The sequence below is a fragment of the Syngnathus leptorhynchus genome, chromosome 12 (genome assembly GCF_054491065.1).
Source record: "Syngnathus leptorhynchus isolate UIUO chromosome 12, UIUO_Slep, whole genome shotgun sequence".
In the NCBI taxonomy this organism is placed as follows: domain Eukaryota; kingdom Metazoa; phylum Chordata; class Actinopteri; order Syngnathiformes; family Syngnathidae; genus Syngnathus; species Syngnathus leptorhynchus.
The window spans coordinates 6,545,531-6,565,044 of NC_141206.1; the positions used below are offsets into that span (position 1 = coordinate 6,545,531).

The window sequence follows — 19,514 nt, forward strand, 5'->3', positions numbered from 1 at the left end:
GGTTAACACTCTTGCTCCTGAGTGCATCTGTCGAGTACAACTAATACGTATCTGTTTAATTGAAACGCAATGTGTAAAAACGAAATGAACGTGAAACTTACCACATGTGTAATTTTCTCGCTGCTCGACTGAGCTAAATTTACCTTTTGGCTAGCAATGACATTTTTGACTTTTTCCTCAATGTATGTTTAAGGCAACTCGCCATTTTAAAAATGGTGCCGCTTTTATCATAATGTCTTGTAAAGTGTATCTAACAAATATATAACAAATGGTCTCCCAAAAATAGATATATCACATCAAATATGAAAGATACGTTGACGCATTATTCGGCGTATTTTTCCTGTAAGCTAATATTAGGGTTAAAACTTGTACTTCCTGGTTTTGGGACCACTTTGTCACGGGACGTTCATCACCGCTGGTGATTGGGTCACGCGAGAAAGCTTAAAAATTGTTGATTGGCCAGAGAAATGTTTATTTCTCATTTCCGAGGTAATTTATAAATAATTGTTTAATCTTTCCTGACAAATTACAAAACACTACTTCGTATATATTTTTAATTGGACGTAAAAAAAATTAAATCTAACAAAAGTTTCGACTGTACCACGTGGTTGTTACGTCGTCGTCAAGAGACAGATACAGTACCACTAGTAGCAGTGCGGTTGAGTTCAGATTGTTGTCCCTGACGTTGTTCTTTACTGCAGCAGCTGCTTTATCCTATTTTCACTGAGAAACACGTCGTGGGGATGTAGTGCGTCACATTGCAGATTACATTAAACTCCTCCCTCGTTGATAGATAATAAATATCCCAACGGCACACTGTCTAGCTAGTTGCTAGTTGAGCAGCGATGGAGTGGCGAAGCAACAACGACGGGCTGTCCGACAGCGAGTCCCCTGAAAGGGACACACGTTGTCCCCGCCAGCAGGTAAGCAGCTCCAGTAAGCGGCCCAACAACCACCCCAACCAGGTTTAATACAAGCGAGCTATAATAGTTAGCGAAGCTATGTGACAGTCTCTAACAACAAAGTTAAAAGTGGATTGGTGGCATGTCAGCTAGCCACATGCTCGCGTTTTGCATTGTTGTTTTTGCTAACCCTCGCTATATAGTGACCTAAACGTAATGATAACTATATCTACGTATGTATCTAACATACTTTATAACTTAGAACGATTTCCCTTATGTTGTTTATGTGTGATATAGCCCCCCTTTCACTCGCAGTACCCTCTAATTCTCTCAGGGCCCCCCTCAGATTTCCCGACACTAACGTCAGACTGTTAAATAAGATCAAGTATTTTTAGTCTTCTCGTTCCAAATGAAGTATGAATGGGAGTGGTCATTTAAACCCAATAATATTTTCGGGATGAAAGCCCGCGGGCTAGCCTAGTCCTCCACATCAATTTTTGTGACCTGCCCAATGTTTACATTTAAGACATGACGGTCAACAGAGAGGAGCTAAGGAGACAGACACTGGACCTTTCTCACTACAAAGAACGCAGAATGCCGTCTTCCCAAGAACACTAGTCTCTTTGTAAACTGTGTACTCGGCTGCATACTTGCTATATGGCATTGAATGGACATGTTCTTTGTACATAGCTTATATATAAATGTTTTCCCCCCATAGTTTTGTTCGCGGTTTAACCGTTAAAGTTCAATCCCTTCTCACGATAGGTGTAAAATTATAGTGGAGGTATTTCTGAATAGTTAAATAATTTCATTTAAATGGGGCAAAAGGTATTGTTTATATTCTTTTCTCTGCTTCCTTTCAGTCAAATTTTGCACGTAGCTACTGGCTATGTTATCGGTTAACTGTTCACTCAATAAGTCAATAATTATGCTCTGTTTGCTTCCATCAGACCTCATCAACACAGCTCTCGAGTTGTGCCGAGGCATCCCTGTGCCAGGACCAGCAGCAGGGTTGCTCGACAACCTCCATGGTGTCCAGCTGGATGCTGGCTGAAGCCCAGGACCGCCTTTGTGCGTTAAGGTTTCACGGCTCTGAATCCCTAGAGCAGGAACATGCTCAGACTCGGGCGAGCCCCACTGAGCTCACACACACTGTGGAGGAGTGGCTCCGCAAGGAGCTCATGCTGGGAGGTCGGGAGCACAGTCGAGGACCTGTGGTTGGTGCTGACGGAAGTTGGGATGTTTTTGATAAAGTGAGTATGTAGAAGAAAAATGCATAATTAGCTCATTTTAGGGTGTACACAGTGCCAGAAGTTGCATTCGTGTCTTTTTTTTTTTTTGCCTGTCAACAACAACAACTTCCCGTGTCTCCACCAGAGTATCATCAATGTCCAAAATGAACGATTGGAAGAAGAACAGTGCAAGGCGCCAGTCCACATGTCTGAGCAAGACCTCAGGCACTTTGGTAAGTGACATTCTTCATCAGGAATGAAAATGAGAAACCTTTTTGTCCTCATTTTAATGCTGTTGTTGCATTATATTTGCCATGTCAGCATATTGAATGGTTAGTGGTTTTAAGCATCAATTGCAGTTTCCTCACATTTATCGAGCGCTTCTTTTTCCAGGTATGTTACGACGATGGGACGACAGTCAGCGATTCCTGGCAGAGAAGCCTCAGCTCATCTGCGAGGAGACGGCCAACTATTTATATTTGTGGTGTATTGCGCTCCAGCAGGAGGGGGTAATGTTTAAATGATGCACTGCATCTCTGTTTTACCTCCTAATTTTGATAGACATGTTAAGAACACTGCAAGAGAGCAGAAGAGGCGACATAGTTTTTTTTTCTGCAGAAAGAAGCACTAATGGAGCAGGTGGCTCACCAAGCAGTCGCCATGAAGTTCATCCTGGAGATGGCCTCAAACTCACAACAGGACCCCAGAGGCTGCTTCAGGCATTTCTTCCAAAAAGCCAAAGTAAGGCACCCACGTGTCATCGTGTTATTTGCCACTGGATGAGATTTGGAACCATCTGAAAGTTTATAGAGGAGGCAGTAAACAAATACATTTTAAATTGTCTCCATGTCTTGTTTGTTGAAACTCACAGTTATTTTGTAGCCCCTTTTTATTGTTTTCTAGTAGGGCCTTAAACTTAGCATTTCCATCTGTTGCGGCCGTGCAGGAAGGACAAGACGTCTACATGGAAGTCTTCCACACCGAGCTCGAGGCCTTCAAATCCCTAGTGAGAGAACATGGGGTCAGGTGTAAAAGCACCACGTCCAACAACTCAACCCAGCAGCCGAGCAACGGCACAAACTGCAGACTTGACCCCAAAGAATCTCTGAGCTCTTTAGCACAAGTGAGTATTTTGATTCGTGTCCTATGATTTTCACTTGATGTCTTGCTTAGAGAAACACCACTCAAATATTTTGCTGTGAGGGTTTGAAATTCTACTCCAGGCAAATGCTGAGTGCTGCTTTTGTTCCCATGACAACTTGGGCAGAGCTCGGGCGAGATACCTTGTGTTGCCAATTTGGCAACGTCGTCGCTATATTTAGCAACCTTTGCAACCTCCAAGTGACTATTATTGTTTAATTTGACTTGATGATGGATGGGCACGTCAGACACAATGTAAGGATGCAACTGTTCATACATATGATGATTATCAGTAATTAAAAGGTAGAATCATTTTAAAATCTTTTATTTAGTACGTGTCGGTCAGCAAAGCCAAATTTCAAATGTGTAAGATTAAGAACTGCTGTACTCACATTACACGTAGGGTGGCGCCATTGTATCATTTTTTTTTGGAATAGTAGTTGTCATTTAGTTGGCAATGGTTTCTGTAAAGTTTAAATTTCGTTATATCGTTTGTCATAGCATTAACATTCTACTACATTTTGGAGGCATCCAAATTTGGTAGTTGAAAGAATGACAAATCCTTTATCGAGTAAAGATATACTTTTGTCTATGGCAGTGGTTAAATTTTTGATCTGACTAAATTGTAGGAGTAATGACAATGTGATTCGATGAAATTGTATAAATGTTATTATTTTTTTTCTTGTTATATATAATGTGACCTTTTTGGCTAAACTCCAAACCCGGATGCTTTGTTGCAAAAGCCTGTTGCAAAAGCTTCCTCCTCCCCTTTTGTTGGCCCCTTGCTGCCGGAGAGGCTCGAAAGAAAACTTACTGGCGAGGAATGCAACCCAGCCTGTTGGAACCAAAGCTGGAATCTCCTGGCCCTGCCTCCTTGTCCTAGTGTCATTCTCTGCTTTCATATCTCACTCAGCATCAGAAGGACCGACTGCCTGTTTAAATCCCTCTGGTCAGCACATGAACTTTAAAGTGCAGTTACATAAACATTGATAATAATCCTCTAACGAGGCAACCGCTGCTTTATCCAACCACAGTCTTTTTTCTTTTCCCCCCTTCTATTTGATATTCATCTGTATGACATATTTGGAATATTATGATGTTTCATGTTTTACCTTCCACTAGGTGGCGGAGCACAACACCAAGCGATGTTTAGAAACTGGACTGATGATAAACACAGAGAGGTGGACAAAGGACGATGCTACGGAAAGTGACGATACACGCATGATGGAGACTTCTTAGGAAACTTGGCTGCCTTTCTTCCATCTTCACCTTTTCCCCATTTAGGAGCCCTTCTTAACAACACCCAAGCACAACAGGGGGGAAAAAAAAGACCAGCATGATTAGTCAGGTCTCGAATGCCACCATTTGTCGTCAGAGAAACGAGAGGTGAGTGCTCTGCTGCAATGGTGAGCCGGTGTTTGCTTTTTAAAATCTTTTTAGTCCTCTTGAAAAGTAAAAAGCCCACTGGAGACAACACGCTAAACTGCTAAGGTCAGACAAATCCATCAAATTCAATCAGCATCGATAATTAATATTCAAAAGCATTTTGAAATGGATGGATCAGATCAATCCGGGTTAAGGAGCTTCAAAACCGTGCTTTATATTCTGCATTTCCTCATATTTATCACATCATCAAATGTGATTTGAAGAAATAATGTTTATTTGGCGGTTTCCAGGGGTTTTCTCTTCCAAATAGCGACACAGGAGATATTATGCACTTTGTCTAAATATAATGTGCCAGGTGTTTCCATAACAATAAAATACCCCAAAACAATAAAATACCCCAAAGATCAAGAATTAAAATACACTTTGCAGAGAGTAATTCTTGGGTTGCCGCATACCAAAACTGCTGGGCCAAAGGTGACGTGGTTACCATGACAACCGAGGTTTGGGCACTTCATACACTACAGTTTGTGTGTGTGTGTGGCTCTTGATGCATCTCACTCACAAATTTTAAGAAATTGTGCAAAAGTGCATTTCGATTAGCCCTCATTTTGGTGTGCAGGAGAATTTGTAGATAGCCTGATGCTAACTCAACAGAAGCGGCGTCCGTGTTGAAGTCCCACGTTGTAGGCTAGACAAGTGCTTCTCAAACTATTTTAGGCTAATGCTCATATTTAACAATACAGAAATCTCACAGCACAGCAACCAGATCAAAATGTTACAACTAGTATTGTATATACACTGATGATGATCTTTTCTCAATTTACCCACAAATTGACTTAGTCAGTGTGAAATGTATTTCTGTTGCTGTTTTTCTGTTAAATGAATGGGAACAGAAGCTTTAATTAGAACTGCTGCCGCCTAATGAAAGAGCATTAATTGTCCTGCCGGTTAATAAATGTCGCTGTCATAAATAGATGAGCAAATATACATCATTTATGGTAAATAAATCAATTTAAGTGAGACTGGCTCATTTTCCACAGCACATTGGTTGGGAACTGATACAGAATTTAGTGTAGAATTGCCAAGCCAAGTTTGTCGCCATGATTTTAATGCACGTTACTTTAATTTTCTCCTAAAATTTCAACGTTTTTAATTTCAATATCTCCATGTGACATCATTACGGGAAAAGGTGCAGAGATGTAAAGGGCTCAGGATTTATTTTTTTTTAAGTGTTATGCTCAATTGCAAAAAGGAGATCGACTGTGTACTGCACTTTATATTAGACTTTATTCCTTTAAATTACAACTGACTTTTTTTGAAGCCCTAGTAAAGTCAAATACTTGATACAAGCAGGCTTGTGGTACGCTTTTAATTTGAACAGTGTGAAGAGTATTTGTTTTGTTTGCTGTTTTCACGTTTGAATGACTAATTGTGGTCACTGTGCCAGTTTTCTCAGGCTTCCAGCTACCTATCTGCTCAATGTAATAATTTCAAGAATATATATATATCAATATATATCCACCAAGTGTTTTTCTGCTGCAGAGTGGAATTAAATAGACCAGATGGTGCATTAAATTATATGAAAAACGCATTGTCATTCACTCCTTTCAAAAAGATTTCAAGGCTACATTTTTTTTTTTTCATATTTTTGTTTATTCACATTTCCATTGCAAGGTAACTTTTAACAACACAACGTACTGGTCACAGCATAAGACAATAGTGTGCTTGTTAAAACAATTATTTGAGAAAATGGTCTTATGCTAATGTAAAATATTTGGGTTCATGAGGGTATTAACATTCAGTTACTACATTCAAAGGCACTGGAGTGAAAAAGTTCATTTACTGGATCACTACAGTAGACCATTGCACATTCCCTTTTAAGTCAGAATACTATATGAGAAACTGAATCTTTATTTGGGCTCTATGGAACCATAGGAGTGTTAACTGAATAAGATTAATTTTAGAAAACATTTCTATTGTGTCTCAATTGGCGTAAGGCACAATGTGGAATGACGAGAGCAAAATTCAACCACTCTAAAAAGGTCCCGTGATTGACACGGTCCTGAATGACTTCTGTATTGATAAATACAATTTTGCTGGTAAATTCATAGTCTTCTGCTATGCAACTTTCTGATTGAGCACAGGGAGTTTTTTGTGAAGGAAGGTCTCAATGTGAGGCCAGATCTTGTTAGTTTCTGTACCGGTGAAAGTCTCAAGCACACCTTTACTCCTGTAACACAAAATAGAAGAAAAATGTTGAACAGATTTTTTTAACGTGGTTTGATAGATGATAATATTGCTTGTAATTGATTTTGAAAATAAATTGAAATCATCCTCATACGTTAACTTGAATTAATATCCTTGAGGAAAGTCTATTTAAAAATCAGAACAAATCAGAGATTGAATGATTGTGCTGAATTACTTTCAACAAAAGTATTGGTAATATGGCAACCATCTGCCAAGTTTAACTCATTTATTTCTCTACTGAGATGCAAACTGATTAGTGATGTAATAGCTGGACTGACACAACACCTCAGAAATAAAAATATAAAAATCATCACGACTTCTAAGGAGGTTGATGTAATAAAAACCTTTCCACAAAACTAGATTTGGACCTTTATTATAATCCATCTTTTGGATATAGAAATTTAATATTCCCGAATACCTGTAGTATTCCAAGACGGGCTCCGTCTGGGTTTTGTAGGCTTTCAATCTCCTCGTGACTGTATCTGGTGTGTCATCGTCCCTCTGGACCAGAAGCTCCCCTGTGACATCATCACGACCCTGCATAACATTTTTTTATTATTCATTAATTTAATCACTGCTAACAGTTTCCCGGGTCTAAAACATTTGTAAAAGTAATAATGAACTTTACCGGCACTTTTGGCGGGTTGAAGTCAATGTTGTAAACTCTGCCGCTGGGTAGGTGAGTCCAGCGGGAGGACAGTCTCTCTTTAATGGTGTCAAAAGGTACATTGAGGTTGATGACTGTGTCTACACTGTAGACCTGATCCAGCGAATCTGCTTGGGTGACAGTTCGAGGGAAACCTGGAGTTGAGATAAATAAAAAGTGTCAGAATTATTTTTATTAATATTGTTGCATACCGTGTAAAGATTTCTTACCGTCTAGCAGCCAGCTGCTTTGCTCCATAGCACGAAGGTCTGTGAGGATGAGGCGAGACATAACGTCATCTGGCACCAGCTGACCTCGATCAATACTCGATTTGAGTAGCAGTCCCAACTCTGACAAAAAAGAAAACAAGAAGATTAGAAATAGCTGTCTTTCCCATTCCATGAAATGTGCATTATGCAAATTGTGCACCTGCCTCATAGTTGTAAAGTTCAGGATTCAAATTTCAACTGTGGTTTCCTCATTCCACATAAGAGACAACATTCAAATGTTATACAAGAAGGCAGATTGAAACCCCTAAACATCAGAGTTGGGAAGAAGTGCTCAAAACTAGCCCAAAGATCTGCCCCTATTGAATATCATCCATCCATCTATTTCCAACAGCTCTTGTCCTCTTTAAGGTCACGGGTCTATCCCAAATGACCTTGAGGGAGAGGGAGGGTACATGCTGGACTGGTTGTCAATCAATAGCAGTGCACATATAGACAGACAAACAACCATTCATGCTCACATCTATGGGAAATTAACGTTCAATTAACTTAATGTGTTTTTGGAGAAGGCGGATTACGCAGACAAAAGACGAGATTTGAGCCGATAACCTTAGAACGGTGTGGCAGCTGTGTTAACACAAACATGGGCAGTCAATCATTTATAACCCGTTCAAAACTGTTGCAAGGTTGAAAGGTGTCAAACATACATCATACTCCTCCACCGCCATGGGAATTATTTACTAAATGTGATTCATTTCATTTTCAACCTAGAATGCAATACTCAAAGCTACTTTATTTTTTTTTTTTATTGGAAAACTTTAGGACAAAAAGAATATGAGAAGGCATCAACATTTCAAATCCAAGGCAAACTTGAGCAAGGACAAGGATTATAATGTGTTTTGACTACTGAGTGCTCCACGTGAAAAGGGTTATTAATGGTTTACAATTGTGCAGAGAGCAGCAGACTCGACGTGACACCATCACACACATCCATTTCACGCTCAATGCAAAATCAATACGTGCACTGTTTTGCTTATCTTTACAGCTCTTTTAATCATTCCGTCAAGGTGATACCCGAGAAGGTCTTCTTCCAAAGTTCGTTCAAGCCATATCTGGTAGGCCAAGTGTTTTCAGTGCAAACATAAAACTACTCCCAGGAGCAAAAAGAGGCTGCAAACCAGTTTGATTATAACTCCTTGTGTTTGTTCCAGATAAGCAAGGTGTGGTGGTCTTATCAACGCAGTCCACCAAATACAGCCCATTTTTGGGGGGAGTGCACAAATGAACGTTAACGTTTCCAATTCCATTCGTGCAATAATAAGCTTACCAGTTTTAGCGTTGATGTTGGCTCTCAGAATATCTCCACTGGAGATGTGTTGGAGACCAAAACTTTTGCTTATCCGACCTGATACCGTCCCTTTTCCGGATCCCGGGGGTCCCATAATAACTGCACGGAAAATCTTTTGGAGAACCATATCGACAATGCCGCCTTCGGGTTTTCAGTTGCAGAAGTCGGATTAAACTCCTTCTTGATGCTCGGTGAAGCGATGAGTGGCCCTGATGGCAACGCAAGTGCGTGACGTCAACTGGAGTGGGAGTGGCTCGGAGGCTGTGCTTCACAATAAAAATAAGAATGATCGTTTTGTTATGGAAATTATTAATTGGGCGATTAGGTCATTTGTTCATAGATAGAGATGGTTTTGCATTATATTTGAATATGACGCATCATTTAAAATAATTAGGTCATTCGAAATACACTAAGATGATACAGCTAGTTTCCAACTATTATAAAAAATACATTCATTTTATTTAATTCATATAATATTAGGGGATAATAAAATCTTAGATCATCGGCAAGCAGCTTTTGGAATTTCTTTTGTTATATAACGCTCTCTACAGGGCGGAAGTGGTATCGCAAAAATCCAACTATATTTTTGTCTCTCCTGCTTTTCCGTAGAACCTTGCCTACTGCGTCTTCCTGGAAAAACACACGTGGATTTCCACTGACTCGAGCCAAGCAAGAGCAGCGAGCCAGCCAGCCACAACAACAACAACACCACCACCGTCATCATGGCAAGCCATGGGCTCTCCTACGACGGCTGTAACTTCTTCAGGCAGCGCCTCGTTTTGGCCACACTGAGTGGGAAGAGGGTTAAAATACGGAATATAAGGTCCAAAGACGACAACCCGGGGCTTCGAGGTGAGTGAGTTGGGCAGCCAAAATCCATGTGGCGTCGCAGTTAGCATCCATGCTAACATGCTAGCTGCTACGCAGTTGGGAGTGAGTTTGGTGACGGTGATCGAGGGGGAGATCCTAAAGCGCTGGGACTTCCAGATTAATTTTAATCGAGATTTGTTATTATTTAATACTTTTTTAATTTGATAATTTCAAGAAGCTAAATAAAGGTCAACTCAATTTCAATCGCCCTTTAGTTGCGTTAGAATTGTTCCATGATCATGTCTTGATAGGTATGCGAAAACTTCACAGTCACGCCTTTTAAACAAGTATCCGGACTGTGTTTAATAACATTTAAAAGAACTTCTATATTTTTATGCTTTTGAATGTTCTCCAGATTTTGAAGCCAGCTTCATCAGACTTCTGGACAAAGTGACCAATGGCTCCATAATAGAAATAAATCAAACAGGTGAATATTTTTTTTTTTTTTATTGTAAACATGAATGTGCTATTTATAACTTATGCAGTCGTTTTTATTGAATAATTCAAATGTATTTGTGAGGGGATTTTATTCAAAGAAGCTTCCATATTAGCATGATTTTCTCTGCTTACATTAAGAAAATGGCTGCAAACAAAAACAACATGGAGCCATCTTTAATCTATTTTTTTAGCAACATTTTCAAACCCTTGATTTTGTTGTTATTTATTTTTCTTTCAAGTTCCATATTCCTCACTCATTGATGTTAACCATGTCCTCTTCAAGGCACCGTGTTATTCTACCAGCCTGGCTTACTTTACGGGGGATCTGTAGAACATGACTGTAATCTGCAACGCTCCATTGGGTACTACCTGGAGGCTCTGCTCATGCTGGCTCCCTTCATGAAGACCCCACTGAAGGCCACCTTGCTTGGCGTCACCAATAGCCCCACGGACCCAACAGTGAGATAACTATCGTCACACCTTCAGCCTCTGTCATCAGTTTTGATAAATGTGTATGCCTACTGTAGTTCCTCATGGATGGATTTATTTACTCGTCTGCAAAAAGTATCAGTTGCCTATTGCGGTGATGGAAGTTTTGTGGGAGACGGACGTTGTCATGGCAACCATGCCTGTTGCTGCTGTTTTAACAAATGCATCTTCTTTAGGTTGATCGGTTGAAGACTAGTGCTCTTCCTCTGATGAAGAAGTTTGGCATTGAAGGCGAAGGGTTTGACCTAAAGGTGATGAGTAAAACGTTCAAGTTCAGACACTTAAAAACCGAGGCTGAATATTTGTTCTTGCGCCCTCAGGTGGTGAAGAGGGGAATGGCACCTGGTGGAGGAGGTGAGGTTGTCTTCACGTGTCCCGTCCGAAAGACCGTCAGGCCGCTGCAGCTTACTGACTCCGGAAAGATTAAGAGGATCCGAGGAGTAGCGTATCCTTCAAATGATCTTACTCGGACTTATTTGTGCATTATGAGTGCTATGGAAAGTTTTTCTAACTTCATCATTTGTTTCTATGAGCCTTGACAGTCCTAACGCAGATATTCAGTGAGGGTTTCCCCTCAAATGGGCAACAGGATTGTGGAGTCGGCGCGGGGCGTCCTAAACCAGTTCATTCCAGATATCTACATCTATACGGACCATATGAAGGGAGTCAGCTCTGGCAAGTGAGTTTCCTTCCACATAGCTGCTTTGCTCTGAGCTGGAACAGTCGCAACATACTTTTATGAACGATGCTCAATGCAGCAGTTTGTGCAGGAGAGCAAGAAAAAAAAAGTTCACGTTTGCCTAACTGGGTTCATGACAAAACTGTAATTCACCTACTTCATCAATAGGTGGTGATACAACCCAATTTATTGATAGGCTTTGTGGACCAGTCACATTTTAACACCCCAAAATTACACTGCGCCGTACTTAACTATACTTAATTTCCAAATTTAACTTACCAGTTATAACATGACAAAAAAACAACAAGATAGACTCCAAGCATTAGATTTCCTATTTTGGCAGGTTTTGCAGCTGCGGTACACTGTGGTTGTTATTGTTGTCCTCAAACTGTCTTATCGGTTTGTTGCAGGTCACCAGGTTTCGGGCTGACTCTAGTGGCAGAGACTCTCGAAGGCTGTTTTCTCAGTGCTGAGATGTGTTCCACGCCACAGGGTCAAGGAGAACCCGTTTTGCCCGAGGACCTCGGCCGCAACTGCGCCAAGCTGCTGCTGGAGGAAGTATATCGGGTAAGTGTTGTAAAACGCAATTCAAAAAAATTATTGGATTGTTTTCCAATTTCTCATATCATCGAAAAGTAAAACCAATTTTGGATTCTTAGACCATATGCCGCTAAACATGATTTGGTTTGTTAATCAAATGTAAAGTTCTATGCAAGTGTTATGCAAACTGACAAGCTCTTTCTTTTTGGTGGCTTAACTACACACCGGATGGTAGTACAGTCATAAGATCTGTTGGCTTTTGGTTGGAACTATTTCTGTACGGAATGGTGACGTGGTCATGCAACAATTATGACGGCAATAAAGCGCTGTCACTGTATTTTATAACTGCAAGTAGATATCAGCAACGGCACTCGGGAATGTTGTTTTCAGCCCCGTCGTCGGACAATATGGTCTTCTTTGGCTGCGGTCAGGGCATGACTCAGATGTGTTGCAACGGTTACACTCACTGCCCTTGTTTGCTGACATTCCCCAGTAATGACCGTCAATGCCATTCTGGAATGCAGCTATGAATTTGTTTATATACACGACTAGCAAGTGGGAGGTGTCAAAAGGGCAAATTTAATGTCGGTACTTTAAAAAAAAATAAAAATTGACACGATACCGTAATTGGTAAATACTGCTAATTAATAATTGATCAAATAAATAATTGACATAATTATCCGTATCGCTCCATATCAGATGGGGCCGTCGCACAAAACCTCAGAAGCGGTATTCAGGATCCAATTTTTTTTTTTTTTTTGCTCGGTTGCAGTTGCTAAGGTGAGCATCGCTATGTAAAAACAGAAACCAATAATGTCAAACAATAGTCGTGTGAAATGTCGATTTTGTTTCAGCAAGTGTGTGCTGAGAGTGAGTCTGCCTTGGATTCTGATTGGAGCCATGTGAATCCAGTTAGCTGGTCAGGGTATTGCTGATTAACGCTGAAAGAGCAATATTGTTGGATGCTTCCTCTTCAGTCGCAGCAGCACACGGCCCCGGCCGGAGCTGATGTGCCTGCTCCAGAGGCTCTGAGCATGGGTGGCTTTTTTTTAAATATTTTTTTTATAAAGGCAGAAGCATCTGGTAGATCAGGTCCTTAACAGAAGTCTTTATTTGAATAACTGCCATTTTAAATAACCCAACTGCAGTCGTGGAGTTGGTCACAGTCGAGAAGTGAGCGGGAACAAGGATATTGATTGTCCATCTGGAGTTGTGATTTTTTTTTTCTCTCTTTTCTTTTAAAAACAAAAAAACAAACGGGTGCTCTGCATGTTTGCTCTGTGGTTAATCAGTACAGTCTGCTTGTAGTAAAGCAAGCTCACTTCATGGACATTTTGTTTTTGGACTCAACATCAACAATGGACGGGAGCTGATGTAAGTGGTCCTCGAAAGATGTTATTGATTTGCGATGCTTGCTTGTTTTCGGACTATTCATCAGTAATTTACTGTAGTGTATTAAAAATTGCAGATCTAGTTTTCTCTCTTTGATTTACCAATTTCTGCATTGACCTTATAGAAGAACAAATAGTTTTTATAGAAATGTACTAATAATGGCTTTGGCGGAAAACGGAAATGGCATTTAAGGGACTTTTCCAAATAGACTTGTGGTGTCTTGGGAGACTTTTGTTTTTCATTCAGTGAAACAGACATTCTTTGTAGTACTGAAAGAAAGACAGTGAAAACAAGATGATTGATAAGAAAAAAAAATGTGACCGACCACATCTGTGTCTGGTGTCAGTAGCATCTGAACGTGACACAATTATCAGCTACGCAGTTGTGGAAATTAGGAGTATTAGGGTCAGTCGAAGAAGATTTACAAAGATAGTCAAATTGGAGAAAATACTAATCTTAATCTTAAAGAATGACAATTTGTAACTTTGAAAGATTGTGACCACATTCTGTGATGGTTAAGAATAATTTTGACTTTAAACATAAAAGCGAGTTGCCCCGCCATCGCGGGTCCAAACATCCCCGATTCTATGACGTACATTTCAAAGTTGACAAACACGCGGTGGTCCCTCTTTGTGTTTGAAGGGCGGCTGTGTGGATTCATCCAATCAGAGCCTGGCGTTGCTACTGATGACCCTTGGCCAACAGGACGTGTCAAAGCTTTTGCTCGGACCCCTTTCGCCGTACACGTAAGTCATTGGAACACACGGCGAAGGTTAGAATGTGACATTTTGGTTTAGTTACAGTATAAACAGACTTCCTGCTTAGTTATTATTCAACCATAAGACAACCAGGAAAAGCCCAAAGTTCGCCAAAGTGTTTTTTTGGTTTTTTTTCTGTGGTGGAAAAATGGCCGGGATGCTGGAAGACTCAACTATGAACTGTCCATTTTCAGTTATCATGGTACCGGTGCTGTGTTGCTCTCAAGTACAGTACTATGATAACTGAAGATTGGCAGTGCCATCGCTATACACGCCTCTTCGTCCAGATGCCTGACCTCAAGCTTCATTGATTTCAGTTTTTTATTTCTAACATTCATAAAGTGCATTGAAGAAAATATAGGTGCTGTCACTAACTAAATTAAAGGTTACTCGTTATAGGACCCAGTTGACTAATGACCCCAATGAGGGCAAGCACTACGGAAAATGAATGAAATTATTTCCTAGCTAACTAAAAGCATCTCTTTGTTCACTCAACAGGATGGAGTTTCTAAGACACATTCGAGATTTTTTCCAGATCATGTTCAAAATTGAACTTCGCAAGCCTTTAGAAGACGAACGCAAAGGAGGAGATAAAGTCCTGATGACGTGCGTCGGAGTCGGTTATAGCAATTTGAGTAAAACCCTGAAATAAAACTTTTTGTACATAAATATCTTGGAATTGCTTTATTTTAAATGTCACAGTTATCAGTCAGTGGAATGTGAAATGCTTTTAGATTTGTGAGGCTTAGTACCGAAATAGCTAAAATGCTATGTTCCATTCAAGTTGTCCTCTCTGTTCCACTGTTGGGGAAATGTCCCTCCTCGTCCATTTGTCATTGGAGGAATTTCGAGGGAGTTAGTCTTGGCCGCACAGATGTTTCAGGGCGTCACCGTAGCCGCCTGACACTTCAGACTGATGGAAGGAAAAAGAAGGGTAGGTTGTTTATTAGTTTTTTTTTTTTTTTTTAAATGTTTATCAAATGTTTTTGTATCGACCTCCAGCTTAGAGTAGAGCGAATATCCAAACAGCTTCTTATACTCTGCTTTAATGTCCAGCAAGTCAATTTCGGAGCGGCTGACCAGTATCCGGGTCAGTGTGGACTCTGTTGTCCCCAAACCCTAAAGACACATTTTAGAAAATAAAAAGGTTATAAAGGGATGGAACACATTTCCAAGCTGATGCTTTTTTTTTTTTATAAATCACACACTGTTAACATTTCAACCAACGTTGCACATTTCCCCAGCACCCCCAAGCGACAGGCTTAACATTCTTCTCGGCGCTTCTGATGACAATGTGATCATCTGCTGTATTGAAACGAAACAATGTGTATCGTGAAAGGGATGACGCTTACCCTCATGCTCTTGAAAAGCCGCTCTGCAAGGTACACTGGGACGCTTTTCACACATTTGACTAGAGGGGGAACAAAATCAAATATACAACTTCAGAAGAGGACACGACATATATATCTATGATTTTATGATCTGAAAGGACAAAAACAAACAGACTCAACAAATGTGTCAGTCAGTCATTCTCACCAACAGCCACGAGAAGCTCCTCCAAGTTTCCGGACATTTCACCCTCGATGCTCTCTTGCAGAGTCTTCTTACTTATATTCTTGTATTCCACCAGAGCTGCACACACACACAATATGGATGTTATGTTCCCGATGTTATTTTGTAACAGCAATTAATTGTATATAATATGGGTCAAATATCTGTCAGTGACAGGCAGAACCATTAAATGCTCTAACCACTAGATGGCGGTAAGTACATTGCTTGTTTTGAGACTTGCTTGGTATCAAGATTTTTTTTTTTTCCTCTGATGGAACGTGACTCTCACTAAAGTAAAGGATATCCGGCTCTTGGGTACTTGAACTCAACTTGAACTTGAAACGCACTACAACTTTTCAGTGCAGAGATCCATAAATGTTTTCCAAGGAAGTCTATTTTTATTCCTTTCTGTAACTCTTCTAGTCTCTGTTGCAACCTAGTGATGAATTTGAGACAGTTTAGCTAAATAAAATATTAATTCTTTTTTTTTTTACATTCAGCAAATAATCTGTGCGACTCATTTCCATTTAAAAAATTCAATGTGGCCTTTTAGCATTAAAAAAAAGATGGGAAGTGAAGATAAATTACTCACTTTGTCTTAGCTGAGGAACACTCTTGTGGCACAAGATGTCGATGAACCTGCCCTCGTCGGTTCCCCACTTCTTCTCTCCTGCCTCATACAAAGCCTGCGGGCATTCAGGACAATAAGAACAAGCCCTTAGTTTTTTAGCTTCAAAAACAAAACACAATAATAATATACTGTGCAGTACTTTGGCATCTGCTTTGGCTTGGGCTGAATCCACACCGAGGCTCTCGTCCCGCTTCCCCTGTGAGGAAAACAGCACCATTAATATTAAATCTTATTTTATAGTCCTAACTCCCAACTAAAGAATGATTCCAACATACTTCCGCCAAGATGAGCAGTGCTTTGCCATAATCTCCAGACACCTCTGACTTGAGGTCGTGAATCAGCAATTTCCCCGTTTCTATGACACACATACTGTTTGTTATGCAATTGCTAGGTGGTGGAATGCAAAACTTTGAGGCGTACGATGCTTACCTGCCAGGTACTCTTCAGACATGGCTTTGATTTGTCTGTTGGATCTCGATGCAAAGAGTTCAGTCAATGTGCACTCGGTGGTCCCTGCGCCCTGGAAGGACATAGTATTCAGGCTGTTTGCATAAAGCTAGGCTGGGTGAAGGTCCAGAGCCACTTTCAAGTGTTTGAGGTAGTTTGCATTTTAAAAGAAATGGTCACCGTGCACATGCTGTGAAATGAACGCTTTCACCTCACCTTGATAGCTTTGATGACCTCATGACAGTCGTAGACGGCAGGAGGTTTTACTAAGGCCACCAATAAATCCTCAAAGTCTCCATGGGTGTCGCCTTCCAGATCGGCAATTAATGCCTGAGGCGGACAAGTTGATTTTATCTCTCCATGTGCAATATTTCTCGCAATATTTCACACTTACTCTTCCCGTGGCTTTCTCGTAGGCGTTAGCGATGAGTTGACGCTGGGCGTTGCTTCTTTGGGTCAGCACCTCGATTAGGGTCTTTTCTGTTGTGCCTGGAATAAAAGAGAAATCAGATATGTCACTAAACACAGTAAACAATAAAGATTTGTGATATATTTTAAAAAATCTATTATGATAATCTCACCAATGCCCTCTATTGCCTTCCTTATGGCAGCCACATCCTCTTCCACTTTAAAATTGTCCTTGTCCTTCACAGTACCCCTTGCGTTGGACTAATAATAATAATAATAATAAACACACAACATAACCATTAAATCAATGGTAGGCCACATATGGTATTTTACTCTCACACACTCAGCACTTGTAATTAACACATTCATTTTAATGTATTTATATACTTATGTAACTGATTGTACACACTTTGTATGGATTATATTTTTCATTTGTTTGAACTGATTAATTGTTCGTAAACTTACTGTCACGCTCAGTGAGGAGGGAGAGTCCAACAGCAAATCCAAATCATCCTATAGTAATTAAAATAAAGATTCCTTTGACTGCGCTTGGTCAAGTAAACATTGCATGCAGAATTTTCTTGAAGTACTCACCCAAACTGACATGTTTGTGCTGGTGGATTCTGAAGTCTTGCACTACGCTGAAAGAGCAGAATGCAAGATATCGGCTTTCACTTCAACTTTATCACCGTTACTACCAAATCCACTTCCGCAAACATGCCAAACCCGATGGAATATTCCATCAACTGCACGAAAATCACTAATAGTTCTAAAGTGTTTGCCCTCCTATACCAAAAGGTGACGTACTTTACCTGTACAAGTTCTAAACGTGGTGAAATGCTGTCACTTTTTAAAATAAAAACTAAACGGGGATCAAAGGATTTTTTGCTGAGCTACTAACTTTTACCTACCTAAATCTGATGATAATCTTGATATCGGTGGTGAAACTCCAGAATGTCACACTCACGGACTTTTTTCACGAATGTGGGAAAAGGCAACGCCCATCAGAGCGAGAGTTGAGTCATCTTTTTCTTTTTTCTTTTTTTTGCGGCAGTCAACATTTCTTTCGACGAGTAAAGGTAATGGAGCTAAATATGCAATTTAAAAATAAAATAAGAAGAAGCGAAGTAAAATAAAATAAAATGATCCACGAAAAAAAGAAACGAGGGACCATCTTTTGAAAAAACGAATTAAATATTTCTCAAAATGTGTTTAAAGTTTTGGAACAAGAATAGTGTATAAAATCATCTAATGATTTTCTGGGTAATTTACAAAGAGGTGGAAAGAGTTTGAGGTCAATAATTCTTTTAATGAAAAAGTGGGCGTGTTGTGTGGAAATTGCGCCGTCTTGTGGTAAAAGTGTAACACTGCCGTTACGACCCTTTGATGTTTGAGTGAATATAAAGGCTAGTCTCTTTAAAATGCAATAATCCACATGTTTATGAAAGAATAATTTTAAAAAAATCCTAGATATAGGACAAACAGTTTGGAAAATGGATGCATATAGGAATTTGGGTTGCAACTGGTGATTATTTACGATATTTAAAATAATCTGACAATTATTTTGTCAAATAATCTGGTTGTATATCAAATTACTCACATCATTTCTTTGACCTTGCAGAACACACATGAATTAAGATTCTGGGATTGCTTTGGTCTGCAACATGTCAGAAAATAGGCACCCACACAAATGTATTATTGTTTTTCAAAGTTAAAGCAGAAGTTTAATTGAATACATACAGTACTTTTAGATGAATGCAGAGAGTTTTAGATTAATTAGTCAGGTAAATTATAGTAATTGATTGATAATTGTCTAGAATCTAGACAATTCCCTAGACTCTAGATGGATGACCTCAGTGAGGTCACTTTACTATCACATCATCAGTCCAAGATTAGGTGGATTTTACAAGGATGATTTCTAAGATCTCCAAATCAAGGTTTATGGTGAAAGACTGTCAGCATCCATATAATTATAAAGATTTTTGTGTCACATCTAAGTAGCAACTCTCAGGTATCCATTATTAAGTAATGTATACTTTTAAAATTGTTTCAAAAATGTGAATTTGGAGGCCCAAAACAAATTCGGATGTACCATGTCGGTCATACAGGGGCAATTGAGTAAAGTTTGGGTAATGTACGTGACGAGTAAAAAATAATGACAGTAAATAAAACAAATTTTGGTA

At 39.8% G+C, this 19,514-nt stretch overlaps 5 protein-coding genes across 9 annotated transcripts in view; 2 read left to right on the plus strand and 3 right to left on the minus strand.

Moving 5' to 3' along the window:
* Nucleotides 1-970, minus strand: part of exd3 (exonuclease 3'-5' domain containing 3) — a 26,045-nt gene extending 25,075 nt beyond the window's left edge. For 3 of the 4 annotated variants that reach the window (XM_085926686.1, XM_085926684.1, XM_085926683.1), the window contains exon 1: nucleotides 102-410. The gene's annotated coding sequence lies outside the window, so the exon portion shown is untranslated. Of the gene's footprint in view, nucleotides 1-101; nucleotides 411-642 lie in introns of those variants that run through there. The other variant, XM_085926685.1, reaches the window with a different exon arrangement.
* cdc37l1 (cell division cycle 37-like 1) lies at nucleotides 604-6,009 on the plus strand. Its single transcript, XM_085926718.1, has 7 exons — nucleotides 604-923; nucleotides 1,853-2,155; nucleotides 2,280-2,367; nucleotides 2,528-2,643; nucleotides 2,753-2,875; nucleotides 3,081-3,257; nucleotides 4,397-6,009. The coding sequence occupies exons 1-7, from the start codon at nucleotides 846-848 to the stop codon at nucleotides 4,511-4,513; spliced, it is 1,002 nt and encodes a 333-aa protein (XP_085782844.1). The 5' UTR covers nucleotides 604-845; the 3' UTR covers nucleotides 4,514-6,009.
* rcl1 (RNA terminal phosphate cyclase-like 1) lies at nucleotides 4,524-14,963 on the plus strand. 2 transcript variants are annotated; one of them, XM_085926716.1, is made up of 10 exons: nucleotides 4,524-4,660; nucleotides 9,738-9,980; nucleotides 10,354-10,425; nucleotides 10,720-10,895; nucleotides 11,102-11,176; nucleotides 11,246-11,370; nucleotides 11,479-11,604; nucleotides 12,015-12,171; nucleotides 14,179-14,282; nucleotides 14,793-14,963. In XM_085926716.1, the coding sequence occupies exons 2-10, from the start codon at nucleotides 9,851-9,853 to the stop codon at nucleotides 14,944-14,946; spliced, it is 1,119 nt and encodes a 372-aa protein (XP_085782842.1). In that variant the 5' UTR covers nucleotides 4,524-4,660; nucleotides 9,738-9,850; the 3' UTR covers nucleotides 14,947-14,963. The 2 variants fall into 2 exon arrangements, with proteins under 2 accessions (XP_085782842.1, XP_085782841.1); XM_085926715.1 differs by lacking the exon at nucleotides 4,524-4,660 and having other exon boundaries at nucleotides 9,423-9,980.
* On the minus strand, nucleotides 6,299-9,326 carry ak3 (adenylate kinase 3). Its single transcript, XM_085926724.1, has 5 exons — nucleotides 9,108-9,326; nucleotides 7,784-7,903; nucleotides 7,536-7,708; nucleotides 7,326-7,444; nucleotides 6,299-6,890 (listed from the first exon to the last, which is right to left on the minus strand). The coding sequence occupies exons 1-5, from the start codon at nucleotides 9,253-9,255 to the stop codon at nucleotides 6,779-6,781; spliced, it is 672 nt and encodes a 223-aa protein (XP_085782850.1). The 5' UTR covers nucleotides 9,256-9,326; the 3' UTR covers nucleotides 6,299-6,778.
* Nucleotides 14,444-18,981, minus strand: anxa3b (annexin A3b). Its single transcript, XM_085926717.1, has 14 exons — nucleotides 18,243-18,981; nucleotides 17,926-17,972; nucleotides 17,797-17,844; nucleotides 17,505-17,592; nucleotides 17,318-17,412; nucleotides 17,140-17,253; nucleotides 16,906-16,996; nucleotides 16,752-16,831; nucleotides 16,616-16,672; nucleotides 16,438-16,531; nucleotides 15,831-15,926; nucleotides 15,647-15,705; nucleotides 15,291-15,413; nucleotides 14,444-15,207 (listed from the first exon to the last, which is right to left on the minus strand). Exons 2-14 carry the CDS (start codon nucleotides 17,935-17,937, stop codon nucleotides 15,151-15,153), a joined length of 1,014 nt encoding a protein of 337 aa, XP_085782843.1. The 5' UTR covers nucleotides 17,938-17,972; nucleotides 18,243-18,981; the 3' UTR covers nucleotides 14,444-15,150.
* Between the last annotated feature and the right edge of the window lie 533 nt (nucleotides 18,982-19,514).

What these genes read in the sequence shown, in the direction of transcription:
- cdc37l1 (XM_085926718.1), top strand. Translation starts at nt 846, where the DNA reads ATGGAGTGGCGAAGCAACAACGACGGGCTGTCCGACAGCGAGTCCCCT. An exon ending in TTGCGCTCCAGCAGGAGGGG is followed by an intron (nt 2,644 to 2,752) that starts GTAATGTTTAAA and finishes TTTTTTCTGCAG; the next exon opens with AAAGAAGCACTAATGGAGCA. An exon ending in ATTTCTTCCAAAAAGCCAAA is followed by an intron (nt 2,876 to 3,080) that starts GTAAGGCACCCA and finishes GCGGCCGTGCAG; the next exon opens with GAAGGACAAGACGTCTACAT.
- ak3 (XM_085926724.1), bottom strand. Translation starts at nt 9,255, where the DNA reads ATGGTTCTCCAAAAGATTTTCCGTGCAGTTATTATGGGACCCCCGGGA. An exon ending in CAACATCAACGCTAAAACTG is followed by an intron (nt 7,904 to 9,107) that starts GTAAGCTTATTA and finishes CTTTTTTGTCAG; the next exon opens with AGTTGGGACTGCTACTCAAA. An exon ending in AAGCAGCTGGCTGCTAGACG is followed by an intron (nt 7,709 to 7,783) that starts GTAAGAAATCTT and finishes TCTCAACTCCAG; the next exon opens with GTTTCCCTCGAACTGTCACC.
- rcl1 (XM_085926716.1), top strand. Translation starts at nt 9,851, where the DNA reads ATGGCAAGCCATGGGCTCTCCTACGACGGCTGTAACTTCTTCAGGCAG. An exon ending in ATAGCCCCACGGACCCAACA is followed by an intron (nt 10,896 to 11,101) that starts GTGAGATAACTA and finishes CATCTTCTTTAG; the next exon opens with GTTGATCGGTTGAAGACTAG. An exon ending in AAGAGGATCCGAGGAGTAGC is followed by an intron (nt 11,371 to 11,478) that starts GTATCCTTCAAA and finishes GTCCTAACGCAG; the next exon opens with ATATTCAGTGAGGGTTTCCC.
- anxa3b (XM_085926717.1), bottom strand. An exon ending in ACGAGAAAGCCACGGGAAGA is followed by an intron (nt 17,254 to 17,317) that starts GTAAGTGTGAAA and finishes TGTCCGCCTCAG; the next exon opens with GCATTAATTGCCGATCTGGA. An exon ending in AAGCCAAAGCAGATGCCAAA is followed by an intron (nt 16,532 to 16,615) that starts GTACTGCACAGT and finishes GAATGCCCGCAG; the next exon opens with GCTTTGTATGAGGCAGGAGA.